At 43.1% G+C, this 22,513-nt stretch overlaps 1 protein-coding gene across 3 annotated transcripts in view; it reads left to right on the forward strand.

Annotated features, from left to right (window-relative positions):
- Nucleotides 1–210: 210 nt before the first annotated feature.
- Nucleotides 211–22,513, forward strand: part of PPM1K (protein phosphatase, Mg2+/Mn2+ dependent 1K) — a 64,174-nt gene continuing 41,871 nt past the window's right edge. Inside the window, exons 1-3 of one of the 3 annotated variants that reach the window (XM_069238396.1) lie at nt 211–342; nt 11,120–11,646; nt 15,725–15,825. In XM_069238396.1, the coding sequence (XP_069094497.1) occupies nt 11,201–11,646; nt 15,725–15,825 (547 nt within the window). In that variant the 5' untranslated portion in view covers nt 211–342; nt 11,120–11,200. Of the gene's footprint in view, nt 343–781; nt 936–11,119; nt 11,647–15,724; nt 15,826–22,513 lie in introns of those variants that run through there. The other 2 variants (XM_069238413.1, XM_069238404.1) reach the window with 2 other exon arrangements.

Raw genomic sequence — 22,513 nt, forward strand, 5'->3', positions numbered from 1 at the left:
CAAATGTTTCATTTGCGAGTTTCAGATTAGTTTACAACGAAAGCGAGCTGCGGTTGGACTGTAGCGGAGGCGATGGCCGGAGTACGCATTCTGAATGGCTGAATATGTCTTGCTCTGTGATTGGCTACTGTAGGACGCGCCTGGACACCGCTTGCTGTATCGATTGGCTGCGGTTTCGTTGCTTAACTGAGTGGCTCGCGCTTGCTCTGCTCCTGGTGGGCAGGGCGGTGGGAGTTTATCAGATCGGAGGAGACCAGTCTACGGCGAGCTGCAGGGAGAGCAGCATCGACGGAGTAGAATCTGCTGCGGACTCCGCCGCTTCCAAAGTAATACGGAGAAGAGGTATGACACTGTACCGCAGCGGGCTGTTTTAAACAATGTGGCCTTTGGCGGGTTGGTCTCTGTTTTTTGCGGGGTTCCCTTTTATCGCCTTTCCAGATTTTTCTCTGTGGTGGGTGTGGCTCCGACAAATTGACTTGTTCTAAATAATCCATAGGCGATCCTTGAACTATGTAGCGCTACAGTAGTAGCCATCTGCCCATAAAGTGGGTGTGTCCACATATGTGACGCCCCAGGATCTCAAATGGGGAGGCCTGCTGTGCTTGCAACCCTTTCCTTGGCGAGGCGCCTAGTGACGGCAACTCCACGAGTCGTTGTTACAGCTGCGCGTTCCCATTGGCCAGGGTCCTCGTCAAGGTTGATGCATACCCGATAAGGCACAGAAGATCCCCCCGCCCCCCTGCTCTCCCTCCCTCCAGGGTTCCGCCCACAAGGAGGTTTTGTCATCTGAATCCATCATCCTTAAATGCGTCTGCTACCCTTCATGCACCATTTTGTCAACATGTGAAAGCGCTAAAAACATGACGGAGAGAAAGGGGAACTTGAAACGGCACTGGCTAGTTTAGGAGGGTAAGTGGCTCACCGGCTCGATACAGGTACGTTGCGTGCTGCAAGTCTCGGGGTATAATACGAGTAACATAGAGTATCTTATTGATGCACTTGCTGCAGAATCTCGTCTCTAATCTCTGGTGTGGGTGTCAAGCCACACTCCGTAGATCAATGTATATCACGTACGTGTTAAGGTCTGTTACGGGTTATGTTGGTCAGATAGTGGTTTTGCTGCAGATGTGTGCAGTCTCTAGTCTCAGGTTCCTGTTATAAAATTGCTTAAATGCGTCATGTCCCTCTTGCAGAGCATTGCATGAAACCTCGGGTTCCAGTACCTTGTAAGGTACCTCGTTGAACCTGTACCCTTGTTTCCGAAATCCTTTTCCCAACATATGCTCTAACATGCAAGCGATAAGTTTGGTTCTCTGCCGGTTGCAACTCATTTTTTTCTTCTTCCAAGTCTCCTAAAGTTAATTTCTTGGTTGAGTAGTAAGTAACATCTATCGTTAAGGTCTATAAACAATTACGCATGCACTTTGTACTTACTTGTACTCTCAAATAGTCACTGTAAGACCCGCAGACAGTTTAAGAAATTGAAATTATTTGTTTATTACGATTCCCTGGCCAACTTGCAACATGACAGGCAGGGTGTTTTTTCTGTTTCCCTGAAGTGCTCCTGAGTTTGAGATACCTCTACTGTTAAGCAGTAAGTAGACTGATTTGGACGATCCAGTGAATGACTTTTCAGGTTCAGCGAAACTTTATTATTTGTAATGAAGGCAAATTAGAAAGGGCAAAACAAATCCTAGTGAGATCTGTTATTTTATGTAATAATGTAGGCTAGGACAAGAGTTTGCAAGTACTGAGTGAAGAGATATCCCATCTCGCATAGGATGAATGTTTCCCACCTACAACGCGACACTCTTGGACAGGAAGAGAGCCTGAGCATAAACAATCTAGGCATGTTCACCGTTTTAGGAACAGTATGAAAGTGCATTCGTATAACTAGTCCAAGTATTATCAGCCGTTTACGGGTCACAAAAAGCAGTAAAGGCCAGGTGCTTTCCGAAAATACGTAGGTGTATTGGATAAACTCCGGTCTGGGTGAATATGAGGAGATAAAGAAAATGACGTGACCAGATAGATCTCTTTGACTTTAGACAGCTGTTTCCGGACAGGTCACTACTCGGTCAAAAAGAATTTCCGATTGTCCTTTGGGTGAGGCATTTGAAGTTTGACTCTTGCTTGGATAAAAAGGGCCTCCGGGGCACTCGGGCCCTCTGAAGCATGTGGCTTCGTCCAATGCACGCACGCTTGATGTACGAATCCATTTGCTTTTGGTTTCGGCGCACTCAGTAGAGTTGGGAAAACTTAGTGAACCCGGTCGTAGGATGAGGATAGCTGCTGAGATGGGTGTCCAGTGAATTTCTAATGTATACCAGCTCTGGGGAGAGCAAAAGAAGGGTAGTGAATGTGCGAGACGGGTGGGGAGGGGGAACTAAATTAAGGGCAGAAGTTTATATATTAATAAGCCCTTGTTAGTACCATGACATCGTTTAGTGCATACTTGCCAATTTTACGAATGCATCCTTGACGATCTGTAACATCTTTAAATGCAGTCTTGCATCTTATATAAACTCATACTTTCAGATCTACAGTGCTTCTAGCATATTTTACACCCGTATCCAATCAGTGGTGCTAGTCTCAGCTGCATCATGTAATGGAGGCGGGCAGGAACATATAGATTGTTTAGCTTGCGCTTTCTTGGTTGCTTTCCATTTTCCCTCTTTCATTGACTAGCCTTAGTTGATAATCAGAAAGTGATTTGGATGATTCAAGGCTTGCTTCTGACTACTTCCTCCTGTATCCTTTCTCACATACGTCTGGGCACATACTCTGTTAGCTAGAGTAAAGCACAATATGTAGTAACCAGATAAGTAATAATTGCCATTGCGCCCTCTAGTTTCAGAGGGAAGGTATACGGTGGACTGTAGAAACAGATGGGAATGAACTAGATTCCCCCCAGTGTTGGTGCTGTTTTCTGTTTTTAGCATTCAAGTCTATTAATTATTTTAAAGCTACGATATCAGACCTCACATTTTGACGGTGGTTTCCACTTGGAGATCTGAAATGCTGAAGTTATTTGATGCTGCATATTTTTCTAGTTTGCGTGGCATGATGTTGACCAGGCAGAAGTTGAGCTGGGTCCTCCCTGCTGCTGGTTGCCTGGCCCAATGCCAACCACTTCATTAGATTTCCTTGATTCAGCAACATTACTACGTGTAATAATCGGTCACGTTTATGCATAGATGGCCAGTGTTTAATTCTGGTGATGTCTAACAAAAGCCTTTTTCATTATTGCTTATGTCTTCGGGCTGTAAGTTAGTGGTTCATCGTGCAAAGTAGTGTCTTCCATCATCAGAACTAGAGTTAATGTACCAGTTGAAGTATGTTGACAGTTTGTGAGGATACTCTTAAGGAAATTACTGTGAACAAAGAGCAGGCTGATGTGACCAGAAGGCAAATGACTAATTTTTCTCCTTAGCAGCACCTCGAGTCGTGGGTTTTTTCAGCTGTTTGCGATATTGAGAGGAGCCTTTTTCAATGAGTTTTCTTTTTTTGATCCTTGTTATGTCCCATGGCAGGTATTGTGTAGCTTCAAGACCTACCACTGACAATAATTGGGATATTAAAATCAGTAGCTCTGGTGGTGCCTGGTGCAGCAATCTTCTTTGGAACCCACCACATGAGTACCTCCTTGGATTCCCTCACTGCCACCCAGCAAAAGTGCCCCATATTTCCGTAGTCCGCTCTCAAATACATTTCATTTGCTTAAAGCGCTAGTAAAGTCTGGCTTTACTAATCCACTCAGCTATCCACATAAAACATAGTTCTGGTCTTTACATCAGGCACATTAACCCTCTGCCCTACTTTATATGGAGTCAAAACTCGCACTGAACAAAACTCCAACCACTTTCTAGCAGGAACATTAATCACAAGAGTTATCTTGGCATTTTATTTGCTTCATGAAGGCTGGAGGCACAAGGAACTTTTCAGCAGGTGCTTTGAAATCGCAAGTTTTGTAAGTTATTGCTAAACACAGCTCCCCCATCCGGGTCAGCACCCGGTGCGGCTGCACCGCCCTAAAGCCGGCCCTGATCTGTAATATAATTCTCATCACCAGATTGTGTTAAAAGCTAATTGAGCAATTTGTGCCCATTTACTCTCGATCTGCCACTAACAACATTAACCAAGTAGCTTAGATATAGTTTAGTAGATCTTCTTTTAATGGCAAACCTTTGACACCATTGTCATGGAAGAAGTGTTCAGATACTTGATGTTTTCGATAGGTTCTGTGTTCTAATTTGGATTAGAGAATCATTTAATGGAGTGGTTAAGGTACTTAATAAAACCCCCTTCATTATAGGTAGAGAAGAAAAGTGGCTGTTTCCTTCAGTGGTGCCTGACAGGGAAATCTTGCATGGTTGCACCTAACAGTACTCCTGCTTGCTGAAGCTGTGGGGCCACTGGGAGTGGCAACGGGGAGGATACATTTGAGGGAGGTACTAAGCTATAGGACAGAGGCGCACAGCACTTTTTGTATGAGGTCTCATGTACATATCTAATAAGCTCAATATATATTAAAAACGAGGGGAGATGACCATTTGAGCAGCGTCACACATTTTCCCCAAAACTATTATCTCCTTAAAGAATCAATTCTAATTTTCGGTCCTTTCATCAACAAGACAATATGCATCCTGCTGTATTGGTGAGTAAGGGAAGAGGGGGAGAACCGAGTAATCACTTGCCTCGCGGCCGTAGGAGAATGGGTATATGGATATGGGCGGTGAGCCTTCCTCACGTTGCTTCGAATTGCGGCAGGTAATTCCGCGGGAGTGACAGGCAGTGGTTTGACGCCCAGGGTCCAGCACAGGAGCCTTCTCCAGGCAATACTTTAACGATGATCATTTTTCTTGCCTGATGTTTACTGTAATCTTTAAAAAAAAAAAATTGTGAAGGGAGGGGTAGGGTAAGTATTTGTGAGTCGGTTACACAGACAGGTTTTCTTTTCAAAATCCTGATTTGGTGCCTGCGTTCGTAAATGAATGTTAATTGTGGGAACAGCTGTCCAAACTGTCAGTCTCTGAAAACATTGACTGTACTTTCATGTGTCAAGGTCAGCGCAGAAGTTTGTCACTGCCAAACCTCAGGCGACAAGTCGTCTAAAATATTCTAGATGTTCTCCTTTCTTCTGAGAGCAAGATTTTGATTGTTTGGTGTTCTGAATTTTACCATCAGCGTTTTGAATGAATCATGTATCAAAGTTTTTGATTTAAAAAAAATATATATATATAATTTGAATTGTCATACTGCATGTGTCTTCCACCAGTTGGGACCTTTTTCTGTGCCTCCTTATTTGTAACTGTACTTTGTAATAGTACTGCGCATAGCCTTAGAGGAGCAGGGCATGCACAGAAAATAACAGAAAACATTGCAGACTGCTAACCCGACAAAAACTTCATGAACCACTATTATTTACAGGCTGTTGCTTGATAGATAGTGCAATAGATAATCAGCTGCGAGTGAGTAAGGGCTTCTTTAAACAGAAGGCAAACAAGATAACATAAAAGCCTTTTTGGAAAACCTGACGAGTGGCTGTGGGTGGTAGGTGAACATTAGGGTAGGTGTAACCAGCTCTACAAAAAGGTTCCATTGTTTTCGGCAAGCCTTTGGTGAGATATTATGGGAGGATAATTGCTGCTAAATCTTGGTATTTCCCATCAAGGCAAAGTAGAAAGCATGCTGGCTAGTGCAGTAGAGCCCAGTCTGCATAGGCGACTTGATCTACAATGGAAGATTTAAAGTAACAGGAATCCACAAATACTAATTTTGTTTGATGTTCCTGCTGGGGGGGGGGGGGGGAGGAGAGAGAGAGAGAGAGACTGAGAGAGAGACTGAGAGAGAGACTGAGAGAGAGACTGAGAGAGAGACTGAGAGAGAGAGAGAGACAGACTGAGAGAGAGAGAGAGAGAGACAGAGAGAGAGAGAGAGAGAGACAGAGAGAGAGAGAGAGACAGAGAGAGAGAGAGAGACTGAGAGAGAGAGAGAGACAGAGAGAGACAGAGAGAGACAGAGAGAGACAGAGAGAGACAGAGAGAGACAGAGAGAGACAGAGAGAGAGACAGAGAGAGAGACAGAGAGAGAGACTGAGAGAGAGACTGAGAGAGAGACTGAGAGAGAGACTGAGAGAGAGAGACTGAGAGAGAGAGAGAGAGACTGAGAGAGACTGAGAGAGAGAGAGAGAGACTGAGAGAGACTGAGACTGAGAGAGAGACAGAGAGAGAGAGAGAGAGACTGAGACTGAGAGAGAGACTGAGAGAGAGAGAGAGAGACTGAGAGAGAGAGAGAGAGAGACTGAGAGAGAGAGAGAGAGACTGAGAGAGAGACTGAGAGAGAGACTGAGAGAGAGACAGAGAGAGAGAGAGAGAGAGAGAGACTGAGAGAGAGAGAGACTGAGAGACTGAGAGAGAGAGAGAGAGAGAGAGAGAGAGACTGAGAGAGAGACTGAGAGAGAGAGAGAGACTGAGAGAGAGAGAGAGACTGAGAGAGAGAGAGAGACTGAGAGAGAGACTGAGACTGAGAGAGAGACTGAGACTGAGAGAGAGAGAGAGACTGAGAGAGAGAGAGAGACTGAGACTGAGAGAGAGAGAGAGACTGAGAGAGAGAGAGAGACTGAGACTGAGAGAGAGAGAGAGACTGAGACTGAGAGAGAGAGAGAGACTGAGAGAGAGACTGAGAGACTGAGAGACTGAGAGACTGAGAGACTGAGACTCTTTCCTGATCCACGAGCTACTCATCTATAGGTGAGACTTTACAGATGTGCTAGCATAGAATGAATTATGTTGTAGTTTCACCCTTTGTCCCAAAATCATTTTGGGCAACAGATTTTAAGGTAGGCTTTGGAACTGACCTCACTTTAGACACTTAGGGGGTTATTACAACTTTGGAGGAGGTGTTAATCCGTCACAAAAGTGACGGTAAAGTGACTGATATACCACCAGCCGTATTACGAGTCCATTATATCCTATGGAACTCGTACTACGGCTGGTGGTATATCCGTCACATTTGGGACGGATTAACACCTCCTCCAAAGTTGTAATAACCCCCACAGTGTCCCTTTGGAATCTGGACTATTTTAGTATGCTATCTCCAATACGTTTCTCTGCTCCCTGTTAATCTGTAGCACCATTCTCCCAGAGGGAATCCTGTTCCATCACTGGTCTCCTCCAGACCCTTTCGATACTGCTGAACTGATCACCTTCCATCCAGACTTTGCAATTAATCATGCTTTGTTCTGTGTTTTCTTATTTGTGTGTATATATTTATTTAAAGAACGATGGGTTATAAGCATATCTGTGACTGAGGGTGAGTGTTTCAAAGTTTCAGCACTCTGTTCGTCATACTTTTATGTTGCTATATTTATTTGCCAACAGAAGTCCTGAATTTACAGTTGTTCGACACCAGTTACTATCCAAACAGATAAAGATGACAGCAGAGGGGAAAAAATAAAGTAGTCTGAACACCCACTATCCTTAAGTTGAGTTGAGCACAAATTATAGTGCTACTTACCTGGTTTGTTGCACAAAATTTGATAAACAGATGTTTACCACGTGCAGTAGACCGAGTACAATAGCATGCACATGATAAATGCCATCTATCCATGCTGATGGTTATACTAAAAGGCTGTGGGGGGTACCTGTTGCAGCTTAAGCTCGTCCTCCCTTCCTCTGCTTAATGTAGCAGAAACGAACGTGGCACGCTTGGGCCCGATTAATTTATTTTGTAATTCTGCCCCAAAACAGGTTAAGCTTGCAGTCCGATCTGCATTTAGTCTCAAGTTGGACTTTCTACTTTCTTCAACTAATGCTGTCCTTCACCACTAGCCATAGAATCTTTTTTTGGTGGTACTTTTGTGTTAATGAATTAGGTGTGCACACCTCATAGGAGATATGGAAAAGATTTAAGTCAGCCCCTAGAGCAGATCAGGTAAAAACTACCTGAATTAAACACCTTGAGCAGACTTGAGGAGACAGGTTTGTAGTTGGGGGATTGATGAACATCAATTGGAGATTTCTTTTGGTGTCTTTGGGTGCGATCATGTAAGTGCTAGCCAAGGAATTGTTCAAGTAGTGGAAAAGGGGACCTAGAGCGGCTTGTGTTAATAAATGTCTATTATTGTACTGTTTTGTAATGTTTCAAGCATTTAAAAAGCACCCATGGGCATGTAATACGGGTGTAAACCTAGGCATGGGTAACAAGAGGGCTGCACATTGTGTAGCTTCACTGGTGCCAGCTGTGCACCTGGTTAATTCTGATTGGGCGTATATTGGTATTTAGACTCAACACAGGTAAGTTTCACAGTATTCAGTATACATCTTCATGACCAGCGAGGAAGCGGGAGAGCAATAATTGTCACTTCCTCCACACACATTCCATTACCAACATTATCACTACCTCATAAACACCTCGTCAAATTCATAACCTTTCAAGTCACAATATAACAACCTGTATGCATTTTTCAATTATATATTCTATCCACCCTCTCCTGCAACACTTTAATCATACTCATTCCACATTATACATCTTATAATCCTGCAACCATACTGTTTTTTTTCCTTTCCCTTGGTGTTCTATCTTTACAGTCTGACACCTGCAGACCAAATTTCCTAATACCAGAATCCATACCTCTCACCCCACTGATTTCACTTTGTATGGCCAGTTTGTCTTTGTTCCACCATTTACCATCATCCAGTCTGACCACACTCTCCTTAACACACACCACTTTCTTGGGCTCCGAATGCTTTGAACTTTCTTTTGTGATTATACCTGGTAAATTGACTCTCACCCAGTCACCTTCCTTCACCTTCGCACACCTGGTTTTCCTTTCACTTACATACTTGCTTTGTGCTTTTGCTCGTTTTTCACCCACCTTTTACTTTTTCTCCTTAGACACTTCCACACTACCCATCCACGGGCGAACCAACTTATTTCCTGCCTCTCTTCCCTTAAGTAGGGCAAATGGTGACAGACCTGTAACAGTGTTCGGTGTGGTGCGCAAAGCCCATATAAGATCCTCCATCTCTTGCCTCCAATTTAATCCATTGACGCACAACAACCACACATTGTTCATGATAACTCTATTACACCTTTCCACCAGACCATTAGTTCTAGGATGATACAAAAGTTGCAACATGCTTCACTCCCCAACTGTTCATGAAGTGCTTAAAATCTGATGTGAATCGGACTCCATTATCTGTTACAATCTCTGATGGAACTCCTTACCGCATAAACAATTCATGTAACAATGTTGTCACTTCCTTTGTATTGACTGTTCTCACAAACTTAACCTCTGGCCAACATGAAAAGTAATCCATCAGTACAATCCCGTATCTACCATTCTCCTTCAATATATTCAACGCTCCAACAGTATCCTTCCCTAATTTGACACAGGCTTGTCTGGTACCTGTACAGCTTCAATAGGACTTGGTACTCTCACTTGGGATTTATCACTCAAAGCACATGCTACACATCCTCTCTCCCAATGCTTCGCTTCTCTGTTCACTCCTAGCCACCAAAACATTTCTCGAATCCTCCTTTTCATTGCACTCATAGCAAGATGTTGCTCATGAGCCAAATCTAATACTCTACTGTGCATATTTTGTGGCACCACCAACAAAATAGCCTGTCTCAACATCCCATCTGCACAACTCAATTCATCAAAAATCTACTTTTATCCCTGCAAAGACTCATGCACCTTTTGCTTTTTAGACCGTCTTACATTAACAGCGAAATCAGTTCTTGTAGAACTTCATCCTGACTTAACTCCTCCTTCCGCTCACTCCTTTTCTTTTATACATTCACTTTTATCTATCATATTACACGCCACCACCTCAAAACCGTCCTTCATGTTATCTTCCTCACTAATCTTCACCGGCAGACGCAACAAACAGTCTGCAAAAATATTCTTCTCACCAGGAATATACTCTAAACTGAACTGATATTCTTGAAATCTATAGGACCATTTGGCAATCCTAGGAGTTGCCTTACTCGCACCTTTTGTGGAGAATAAGTGAACCAAAAGATTGTGATCCATGCATAACATGAATTACGTACCCCATAGGTACTTCCTGAAATAACTCACCCCCACCAACACGCTAACGCTTCATGTTCTATGACTGAATATGTCGCTTCTGCTCCACGTAAGGCCCTCGAGGCAAATGCCACTACCTCATCCTTATTCCTCCTAGATTGCATTAACACCACTCCCATTCCATGTTGATTAGCACCCATTACTACAATCTTGGCATATTAAATAGTTGAAATGGAATAGCCTCAGCTACCTCTCTTTATAATAGTAAACTCTTTATCAATATCGCTTGTCCATTCAAATGTAACATTCTTGCCCAACAATTCACGCATACCTTTCGTTTGCTCCACAACATATAGGTATGAACCTTGCATAAAACTTTGATGTTGAAAGGAGGGGTGGCGACAGGGTTGGGGCTAGTATAATGTTATGCATTTGCAGTCTTTGACACCATGACAAGCCAGGCTACAACAGTGAGTTGGGCTAGCTAGCCTCAACCCTTACTTCATTTAATTTTAATTGATTAAAAAAAAATGTATCGACAGAAACCAGGATAATATTAATCAGAATGAAAGCACATTTAAACTCGGCTAATGGAACAGAATAATATGAAAATATGATCTGGGAAAGGGAAGAGATGGCAGTTTGTAAATGTTGCTTTATGGTGCATGTTTATTACTCATGCTGTTCTGAAGCACGGCAACCAACGAAGCTGCAAACAAGCATTTGCAAAGCCAATAGGTTTTGCATGTGCAAAATGTATTGGTTTTGTGAATGTATTTTACATATGTTGCACAGGCTGCTATGCAGCGTGGCTGAAAGTAAAGAAAATACTGCTGTGAAACGGCCAGCGTTGGCTGCATCATATCCCTTTTTTTCTTTACTTTAAACCCGCGCTGCTGTGGAACATGTCTAACAAACCTTGACAAAACCAATAGATCTCAGATGGGCGAAGCCTGTTGGTTTTGCCAATGCTGTATGTGTTTTTTTTTTTTTTTTAAATGTTAAAAGCATGCCATCAAGCTTGTTGTTTTTTACCTAAACATCTGTTCAGATGAATGTTTTTTTTGTTTTTCTTTTCAGTGCTTTTCCAACGCTTGAAGACTTTCTTTTTTTGCAGAAGATACATTTTTCCTTCATTGTTGCTCTCTGTGGAGTTTAGTAATGTCAACAGTTGCATTAGCACATCTGATCAGAAATGGAGGGTCACAGGTGAGGAGAGGAGCACTGCTGACTTCCCGCTTACTGCAAGACGATAAACTAGTGGTTCCCGCGTGTCAGAGCTCCACCACCGAGCGCAGACCATTCTCTGCCCGCTTTGACCTAGACGGCAGTGGCCGTCCAGGCACATGGGATTCGTTTGGTATCTGGGATAACCGCATAGATGAACCCATTCTGCTACCACCAAGTATAAAGTACGGGAAGCTTATTCCCAAGATAAGCCTGTCCAAGGTGGGATGTGCCACTGATATTGGAAAACGCAAAGAAAACGAGGATCGCTTTAATTATGGCCAACTCACTGAAGATGTGCTGTACTTCGCTGTTTTTGACGGGCATGGTGGCGCAGCAGCTGCTGATTTCTGTGACAAATACATGAAGGAATACATTGGGTAAGACTTGTAAAACAATACTGGGTTTCACAGTACCTGAGTTATGTACCTTGATTTGGCCAGTAGTTCATTTCGGTTTTTTCATTACTGTTTTGTTTGTTTTTCTGAGATTAAATTAATACAAATGGTTGCTCTTAGCTTTTCCTTTGAAGAGATGCTCATAAATTTCACCTGGGGCTAAGATCAGTGCATATATCGTGTTTTAGAGTTGAAGAAAAGCTTTAGTAGCCACAAAACACATGCTGTAGATTGCCACATGACGGTATTCATAGCGTAATCATCCATCAGAAGTGGATAGGGTGGAACTTTGAAAGTTATCTGGAGCAAACCCACCTGTGTTGACACTTGAAGGACATGAGTGATTGTGATGGCCCATTATAGAGTGGTTCACTGCCACTTTGTGGGGTTTATTTTTCCCACCGAAAACATAGCACCATTATCAGCATGTTTGTCTCTTCCCCAGAGGCATAGTACATGTTCTTCTTGGTGCCTCTGATGAAATCAATTCAGTCCTTTGCCCTACCACAATATGAAGACTTCTATTTTAGGATTTACATTCAGCAAGGCTCATTTTACTAGTGACGGCTGTTTGCGATGTCTGTAAAATCGAAAAAGTTGTTTTGCACTCATTTTTTTGGTAGCCAAGTTTTGCCATTTCTACATGGGTATACAAAGCATACTGTGCCACATAACAATAAGCCTCACCCAGCACTTATATAAGGATCTTTACAGGATAACACAGCTCTTAGTTTTCAGTACATCAAGCCATAGTAGCTAAACCACTTGACCCAGATTTTTCTGTAGGCTCCCCGAGCCTTATAGAATGGTTAATTGAGTTTCACACATCAGTCCATGCGCCACTCCGAGGGGGTTGGCAAGAACGTGGATCTCCTTCTCTGGGCTATGTCTCACCTACTAACCTCCGTTGCCACCCTAATCAGGGTGTGGTCCCTCCTGCAATCACCCACCTCATCGAGAACGTCTAGTAATGCGTGGTTCAGTGTGTGGGTAATATGAGTTTGTAGAATTTGGGTCAGAGCACTCGTGATACAACATCAGCAGGCAGTGATTGCCAAACAACATGATAGAAGGACGCATTAGTGCAGGAGCAATGGAGACAATGCTAATTGGGGAGCTATTCAGCTTGCCAAAGACTCAGTGGGGACAGGTATGTGGTGTTGAAGTAATTCATTAAGTTGAATTCTCAAGGCGATCGTAATCTCACTGGGTGCAAGGCGCACTGCTGATGTCCAGCCCATCTCTTCCAGAGGCCCGTTACACACCTCCCATCTCTGTTTCAGGTCTTTGAAGCTGTCTGATGCATTTGCCACTAGGGTGCTGTAGATTTGGGAGGTACCCCCTTCCCTAGTGTACCCATCAGTGAGGTCTGTTGATATGGACTTGTAGAGTTGTACGGCGTGCCACTACTGGAGGTACTTGCGGAATTGTGTTTTGGACAAAGAGAATTATGTTTGCAGCTTGTGAAAGGAGTAGATTGCACCCCCTCCCCATATGTCCCCCAAGACTGTGATGACAACCCTGTCCTATACAGCAAAGAGTTGGAGTGCCATTGTATGTGTCGGTTGCCTACCCCTCCATGGACGGTTTTGATGCATCAGGGTCTTACCCAATCCCATGTCCCTAGCTGCTACCTACCAACAGTGGACGACCAGCCTAGTCAGCTCTGGGAGTCATCATAGAGTATCCCCATCAGCCAGTCTAGTTTCAGGAGCGATAGTTCGGTCCTGTAAGCTGAGGCGACCCATCCGCCTGTCAGCCATTCATTCACCACCAGGAGGTGTGCTGCCCTGTAGTATTGAAATATGTACACCATACTTGCTACCTCCCTCATAGGGCGACTTACTAAGTTTATCATAGGTGATTTGAGGCAGTCACATGGACCAGAGGAAGGAGTGTAAGATTCCAGACCCGACTATGAGGAATGAAGAGGGGATATTTTTGAAAGACACAGAAATAGCGAGGGACGATCATCCTCTTAAACAGTGCTATTCTGCCCAGAAATTGCAGGGGGAGGGAATTCCAGTGCTGAAGGTCTGTCCTGACAAAGTTCCTTAGAGGGGTGAATTTAAGCTCTTAAGGTTTCTGAAAATATAAACTCCTAGAAATTTAAAGGCACCGCCGTGCACTGGGATGGGGTAGGCCATGTTCTCTTGGCAGCTTCCCCTTGGAGCAGGGCGACCTGCGACTCGGTGTGGTTGACCCGTAATCCTGAGGCCATAGCATATAATTCCAGGATTTCCATGAATCTGGGGCCTGAAGACTGGGAGTAGGAATGGGAAAGGGTGTCATCAGCGTGAAGGAAGATCAGATCTTCCATGGCATCTCCCCATCGATATCCCCAAATCCGGGCATCACTGTGCAGTAGGTGGGACAATGTGTCAGTGATGAGGGCGAACAAGAGCTGCAACAGTGGGCAACCCTACCAGGTGCCCCTGCGGTTGGGGAAGGAAACCGACAATGCTCCATTGACCAGAGTGCTCCATTGAATAGGCTCTAGTATAACAGTCCTATGTAAGTCCTAGGACCGTGCCCTGTTCTCCTCAAAACTTTCAACAGGAAAGACCAGTCCACTGTGTTAAATGCTTTCTGGAAGTTGAGGAGGAGTATGGCCAGTGGGATCTCGAGTGCCCTCATTCGGGCTATAGCCACATGGACTCTGCAGATGCAGTGGCGCGTAGGCTGCCTTGGCATGAATCCTCTTTGATCTGGGTGGACCAGCTCACGATGGAATGTCCGGAGTCGGTTCTCGATGAGGTTAGCAAGGATTTCAACGGCAGCATTAATGGGGGGGGGGGGGGGGGGGGGGGGGGGAGAGATCAGGTCTGGGTTGGAGGTAGGGGGGTGGCCCTGTATGCAGCACAGAGGTTGGTGTGTTGGCCCAGTTTGGGGATGACCATTGTGGTGGCCGTATCCATATCAGCAGGGAGGAAACCCTTATCCCCTGCTTCCATGTAAAGATTAAGGTGGTGTGGAGTGAGACACGCTGCATATTTGTGGTAGAATTCCGTAGGGAACATGTCAGGTCCCAGTATCTTGTCTGATTTTAATCCCCGTATCGCCTTTCTGATTTCTCCTTCTATGGTAAGGCTGTCCAGGGCCATACGGTTGGCTGGGGTAAGCATGTCTCTGGGGTTGTCATCCAGGATCAGATGCCATATTTTACACAATAGGTGCTCTTCGTGGGCATAGAGACATTCAAAGTTTGCAGAAAAAGACTGCTGTAATGCCGACCGATGTCCATACAGTGAAGTTGTGCTCATCACATATTTCTAGAACAATGCTGGAGGGGAAATACAGAAGTTTTCCTGATTTGTCACCTTGCTCGTAAATTCTTTGCATGGATGTACTTGAGCACGTTTGTGCTTTTTCGAGGGCCGTTTGACGGAGGAACGTTCTCACCACAGCTAGTTGGCGGTTAAGATATTCTGAAGGGCTTCAGGACTTGCGTTCGAGATCCAGGATCTGGAGCATGCTTTATTCTCAACCCTGCCTACAGAACCCTTGGCTGATTTCCCCCAAGCACTCCCCCCTGCCCTGCTTCCAACACCACCTCACCGATCGCACCCGAAGATAGCATCACTGGAGAGTGGTCATATATACTCGTAGACTAGAGCAGTGGTTCCTAACCTTTTTGATTTCTGTGGACCCCCACTTAACATTAATGGAACCCAGGGACCCCCACTGAATCGTCATGGGAGTACGGGGACCCCCGTCTGAGTCATTACTGGAAGCTGGGGACCTAATTTGTCAATATTTGTTAATATTTTTGAATTTTCTAGGCTGTCGTGGACCCCCTGAGAAGGCTTTGTGGACCCCCAGAGGTCCCCGGACCACAGCTTTGGAACCACTGGACTAGAGCATGTAGCGGCAGAGGTCATTTTTAATGTCGGAGGCAGGGAACAATATAAGATCTATTTGTGAGTCTGTCTTGTGGGAAGCTGATGTGTGTTTGTATTTCACAGAGCATGGGAACCAGGATCTTCAACTGTCACAGAGCTTCAAGGCACCAATCCAGTCCGTCGTTTTGCACTCATTTATTCGTTTTCTTTTTTTCCAGAAAGTTTCTGTCCGAAGAGAAAAACTTAGAAAAGGTGTTGACGAAATCTTTTCTGGAAATAGATAAAGCGTTTACCAGACATATGCACACAACAGTCAACGGTAGGTAGAATGACCACAGTTTGGTAGAATGTTATTACTTTTATATGGAGATTTAAATTGCAGCAAACGTGCTAGCTGGGGTGTAAGATATAAACCTGCTAATCAGTCATTCGTTCATGTAGGGCAGTTTGTCATTACCTTTCGAAAGAAAGGGTTGCACCTTCTTGTCATTCTGTAAAATTACTTTTTTGTCAGTATTATTTATTTTGGTTATTGTAAAATAAAAATGTTCTATAGCTAACCGTCATAATAGGCCAGGTTGTACATGTTCTTGTTAGACATTATTGTGGTGCAGTCATGTGATTTTTCCGGTAATTATTGCTCACAAATACCTGATATTAACACAATAAATCAAAATTCGTATTGTTTTCGTTTGTTTAGTTCAGCTGTGACCCACTCGATTATCCTCTTTACCAGCCCGTGCACACTTTTTCACTAGCCCGTTAAAATATATAGGTCAATCTTCTACACCATAGTCTTATGCTAGTGTCTTCATAAGATTTTTTCGAGGACATGTGAGGATTCATCCATTATACCTCATTGCTTACCTATTCCAGAATATTCTGAACTGTGCTAATGCATCTGCTGCTATTATGGATAGAAGTAATCCTTGAACAAACTTTATTCTGCCCTCTTTTCAATAAAATATATTGATGCTGTCACATCTTTACCATTTGAACCATATGCAGCTTTTCCTATACATTCAACTTGTCTTGTGTGGAATACCTCAGGACCTGCACCTGTCCATACAGTCACTTAAAAGCCCAGTGGCAAAATGTCTAAGAAAGACTTTACAGACAAACTGGATATATATCATTCAATTAGCGTTTTAACAAAAAAGGATTACTCTTTTACTTTTTTTTAATCAATAATACTTTTTTTTAAATCAGTAATATAAAAATATATATATCTTGGCCAATAGACTCTTTGCCTTTTTACTGCCTGACAGTCCTTACAAGAAGGTTGGATTGTTTAGTTGTGTGAAAAAGCGAGTGTGTCTGTCCTGAAGCTTGTCATACTCCCTATGTAGCCATTTTAAATTGTGTAGTAGGGATTTTTCCTTTCCTTCCCTAGAGGAAACCTTCAGCCTTCCTCACGTTTATGATACTAAATACTTTTGAAGGCACTGTTGCACCGTTCTGTATTTGCACAACCCTCCAGCAGTGATTAACCTGATGGAGAAACACCACTGTAGAACCTATTGCTAAAAAGCTTTAATGGCTAGGTCATTTGAACCTAGATTTAATTTATCTGTTGGTTACAACGCCTCCTTAATGTGGTAATTTTGGGCAACAAAAGCAGGTACTATTGCAAATCATAACCTGTTCATTGGAGTATAGCTGCTACGCTCACTTTTGAAACTCATCTGTTGAGCATCATGTACACTGCCATCCTGTTGGCTCCAAGCATGTCTGCCTCCAGAGCTCTTACCATTGTTCTAGGAATCCCCAGTAGTAATTACGATCACAACATATCCCAGTTGTCCAGCGGGATTTGATTTGTTTTTGGGGCAAAATGAATGCCAAGAGGTGTGCCTTAGTAAATTTAACCTGGTCTTCCAAATATGGCTGCCAATGAGATGCAAGGTTGACGTTTCTTTTCTTGAGAGCATGCTAGCAAGTATGACATTGCTGCAACCACGTTGTAATCTGGCACATACAGCTGCAATAGCCTATCTGTTTCTCCAGTACTGGGAAACTTATAACTTTTGGAGTTTTGGACCCTGTCACCAACAACGGTTTGCAGGCTTAAATTGCACCAGGGTGATCATAAATACAGACAGTAAAGCTTACTCAGAACTTGCAGTAAGATTAGCTGTGGACATGCAACATACTTTTCATATCTCACCTGTGCTGGCAAAATTGCATTAGTGGCCAGTGAGGGAGTCTTGTTTAACTCACATTGCCTGATGCATAAAATGGTTTGTCAACCAAACCTTTCACCTTAGATCTAGCTTCAAGTTGTACTTTTGTTCACATTAGAAGATGTCCTCTGTGACCACCAATGAGAGATCATGGTCCAGGGCATGCAAATATGTATTGTTAATGCAACAGACTTCTACAGAAAATTTCCCACTTGCTTATGTTGGGGGCAGGGGAAACTGGATTTCACAGTCAGGCCGATATTGCAATATTAGGAATGTCTACAAAGCCAGAGCTTTATAGATGGTCACAAATGGTCCAGAGTCATCCAGTGTAAATGAAGCATCTAAAAAGGTGGACACATTTCCTAAATACTTTTGTATTTTCAAGGGAGATGTAGGTAACACTTTAACGATTTTGATGTGTAGAAAGGAGGGTGTTGATGCAAATGCACCCCCTCCCCACTTCCCCCAGACTTGATGCTTGTCTGTCTGCAGATAATATGCAGGATTACACCAAGTGGATTTTTTAATAAGTCTAAAAGTGTACGATTTCGCAGCATACTCCTTGGGAATGTTTGAATCTTAAAATTGAGTAAATCAACAAAAGTTGCAGATGTAAGCCTGCGTTTTGTATACTTGTTCAATCAATTCAGAATGTCCTCATAGCGAGAAATATATTTGTGTGGTTGTGAATATAAGGAACACGCACCTACTGGAGAACCATTGTTGCAGGTAAGCAACCTTTCTTCTGTATTCTGCCCCACACTGGCAAACAAATCTTAGACACTGTAAGTTGTTTTTTCTCCATCATTTGATCTTCTTTAATAGTCCTAACTATGAATAGGCCCGACCATGTGGGATGGGGACAATTTTGAAGCCAAGCGAAAAGAATCTCTCAATAAAGCAAAACAAAATGCCTATGTAAAGCCCACTTTTGCTTGCTATTTTTTCCTTTTAAAGCAACACTTTAATAATAAAATATTTCAGGACATCTTTAAAAAAACTAAAATAGGTTTCAACCATATGTTGCAATTTTGCTGCTCAAATCTTTCAGTAAGAATGACGATAAAGAAAACTGCTTCCAATGCATGTTGCCATACAAAAACCTGGATTGTTACATTAAGCCTCTTGAGGATGTCCACAATCTGACCAGATAGCAGTGATTGTAAGCCTCACTGTAAGGAGAACCCCACAACATAGTTCTCTGCCTTTTATCATCTTTCCCTCTGAATCTATTGCACTTGAGACATTCTGAAATGTATTTCTGTGAGGTAGGTTGTCAGTTCATAATTTCTGCAGTAGAGCAGGGCTAACATGGAGGTAATATTCATTTATGTATTCCCTTCTGGCCTCTTCGCTTCCCCCTCGCCCCCCACCGTGGTGCCTCAAGGAAAAGCCTCTCACAGCAATCTTGAAAAATCTTATTTTTACATTTTTTTTTTTTTTATTTTTTTTTTTTAGGTTTTGCAAACCACAAACAGTAGACCGAAAACAATAGCAATCAGTAAACCAGCAATTACGTTGAATGTTACAGGCATTTTGGATAACTGAGCTGTCATCATGCATTATTACAGAGAAATATCGCTGGTACATTCACAGATTGTCAATATCCCACAGGAGTAAGTTTTGCTCGCACATAAAATAGACAACACCCACCAACGCGCACCATGTCCTAGTCCTGCCCTAATTGTTCTATGCATATTGATTATATAAAAGGAAAGAGGGGTGAGTTCACAGAACTTGATATAATACATAGTTATTTGTATATTTAGGGCCCCTTGGGAAGCAACAATATAGATGTGGGCAGGTCGGATCTCCCAAGCTACTGATCCACCTCCCGACTGCATGGTAGTAGTCTAGTCATCCTCTGGAGACTGAACTATTCCAACATCATGTCCCATGCTGCGGAAATGGGATACTTCTATAGCCCCCCTATACTCTTCTCTGTGCAACGCTGAGCTTTCTGCCTTTCACCACCAGCACATCTCCGTTCACTATGCCATCTTCGTTGGAGGGACTAGTGATTTCAATGGATTGTTATTTGTTGTTTAACTATTAATAAGGCCAAATCAACGAACCGCAGCACCGCCCTGGAACTGCTGGATCTCGGGTAAAGCCCCAGTATGTAACGCTCCATTGTATCCCAATACCCTAGCTCTGTCACCGAACATAGTGAATCACAGATACTTCACCGATAAGACCTCCAGGAATGGCATGCCCACGGCATGTGGAGAAGGTCAGTATCCTCCACATGGCAGCAGGGCATGAGGACACCACTGAGGGAAAGTGGGCGAGCATGCCCAATAAAATATTGAATATTGCATACATTTGAAACAAGAATTACGGGGGGGGGGGGGAGGGTTGCATATTCCATCACAAATCTCCATTCCTTGTCATGGAATGGGCAGGCCAAGTCTTATTCCCATTTCTCAAAGTGTGGTACCAAGGATATCTGTAGATGGCAGCGGAGGGCCTTGTATAACCACCTCACCAGGTGTCTGTCCGACCCCATTTCATAGAGTGCTTGCACCAGAGCGTGCATCTTGGGTTCTTCCCCTGATGGTGTCCAATATTGTCACGCGTATTATAATATATTAGCATGTTTTAGGAAAAGGTTCCAATGCAAAGGGTAGGAGATTAATTCTTGGTGGGGAATCATAGTGTCCTCTTTGCACAAATCTCCCATTGTAGTTATTCCCTGCTCTTTCCAGTGTCGTAGCCTGGATAGCGACAGTATACTAGATGGCGTGTGCAGACCACACAGGCGGATAGTAGAAGCATACAGAGCTGTGGTTCGAGTCAGGCTGAGTGCAGTACGCCAATATATCAGTGCATTGTGTAATAATAACAGTAACTTTTGGGGGCGATTATTCATCCCTGGCAGCAGCATTGCATGTAGCTCCCCACTGTTTAAACGTGCCTGCATGTAGTTTCTTTCCTGAAGATGTATACATGCTAGCCAGTGAGAGAGCCATTGCTATTGTACCACTAGACAATACGCTCAAAAGTCTGTGGCTCCCAGACCCCCTTTATCTGTGGGTAACTGCAATTTTTAGAAACTGATATGGTGGTGTTCCATGGCACATATTAAATCTTGAAAAGTCTTTTCAGCTGTCCAATGATGTACATGTTGAGACACGTCTAGAAAGATAACCATTGACCCCATGAGGAGGACCTGGACATCATATCCTACACCGACATTTAGTGGGAATGCTTGATCACAAAAAGGTTAGTGCATCCCATAGAGAGGACTGCTTTGACATGCCGGCCTGTGGTAGCTTGCACACTCCTCATCCAGTCTGTGATTGTTAAATCCCAATGGGCTACACAAACATGCATATTGCTTTGAAGAGCTACTCCATCAGGATAACACATTCCTAGAAGACTATGCTTCCAGAGTATTTAATTGCCAGTCTTCTCTACCAGAGTTTGAAGCTACCTTAGCTACATACCGACAGCCACACCTTCATGCTGCAACCTCTGAGAACTCCATTGCCTGAAGGTAGATCAGCCAGACGTGTATTTGATTGCATAGCAACCTGGTGACCAGGGTTCTTGGTCCATGTAGACATTCCAGATTCCTGTGGCAGTGGGATTAGATGCTAATGGATAATCACTCTACAGATGACTATGCTTCCGAAGTGCAGTTCTTTGCGAGAACAATATCACTGGTTTCCCTAGGCAGTGGCTTTAGGATCAGCACACAAGGCCAAGGTGCCAGAGTATATGTTTGCTGTGCCCTTTAAAGTCTAGGGAAACTGATTCAGTCTTTCGTGTTGCACTAAGACGAGCTTTCGTCCAAACAACCCCCCACCCTTTTGTATTTTTTTTTAAAAAAAAATTACACAACACAAAGGCATGATTACAAATGTTTGTCTTGTCTACTCTGGACCCGAAGGAACAGCTAGTTTAAGACTGTTGGGCAACAGCAGCGTTTATAAGGATTCCTAATGAAGTTGTTTCATATGCAGTTAATTTAATTTAACATTAAGCCTTGGGATATCACCTAAGCTCGAAAGAGGATTTGTGGTCGGGACAAATTCTAGAACATTCTTATACTAAATGCCCTAAGTTTTTTTAGTAAGGCCTCTCACACAGTTTCTTTACTTAATCTCTGAGGAGAGCCTTCCATTGGATTTTCTTGTAAAATAATTTTATGTAGCAGGCTGTTGACAGTTTGACTCTCTAGCTATATAATTTTTGCGGTTTGTGTGGAAATAATGTGTTGTACTACTGAATGATATTACTTTTACAATATAATTCAGTATTCATCATTAGAATCTTTTACCAGTTCTTCTTTGAGATAATTCATACCCTATATCTTCCAGGTTGTGCTCTATAGGTCAACTTTACACAATATTGCAGGTTTTGAAGTTTGTCATAGGAACTTTTCTACCATTTTGTTTGTATGACCGTCCTCACAGCAAACTTCTAAGTGACTATGTACAGTCACTGAGACATAACTCTCAAGGCTTCTTTCAGCACTGCACACGAAACTGTACGCCATTCACTAGCTCCATTTTGTTTTTTTAATCAAATTGAATTAGGCATTCAAGAGCCTCCTGTAGTGGAATTGGAAATGTAGATCAACCTAATGTTCTAATACTGGCCTATTAGCTTTATAAAAGACAGAGCACCACAGATTTTCAAAGGCATCTTTACTTACTATAGCAAGTGCCCCAAGTAAACTGAAACATTTATAAATATAACTCACAAACTTAATATCAAAATCCCTTTTTTATTCCTCATTTGTTTACTACTAAACTTTTTCCCAAATATCCCCATCTTGCGTTTACTTGTTTCAGTAGGAATAATTACAATGTG

The sequence above is a fragment of the Pleurodeles waltl genome, chromosome 1_2 (assembly GCF_031143425.1).
Source record: "Pleurodeles waltl isolate 20211129_DDA chromosome 1_2, aPleWal1.hap1.20221129, whole genome shotgun sequence".
Classification (NCBI taxonomy): domain Eukaryota; kingdom Metazoa; phylum Chordata; class Amphibia; order Caudata; family Salamandridae; genus Pleurodeles; species Pleurodeles waltl.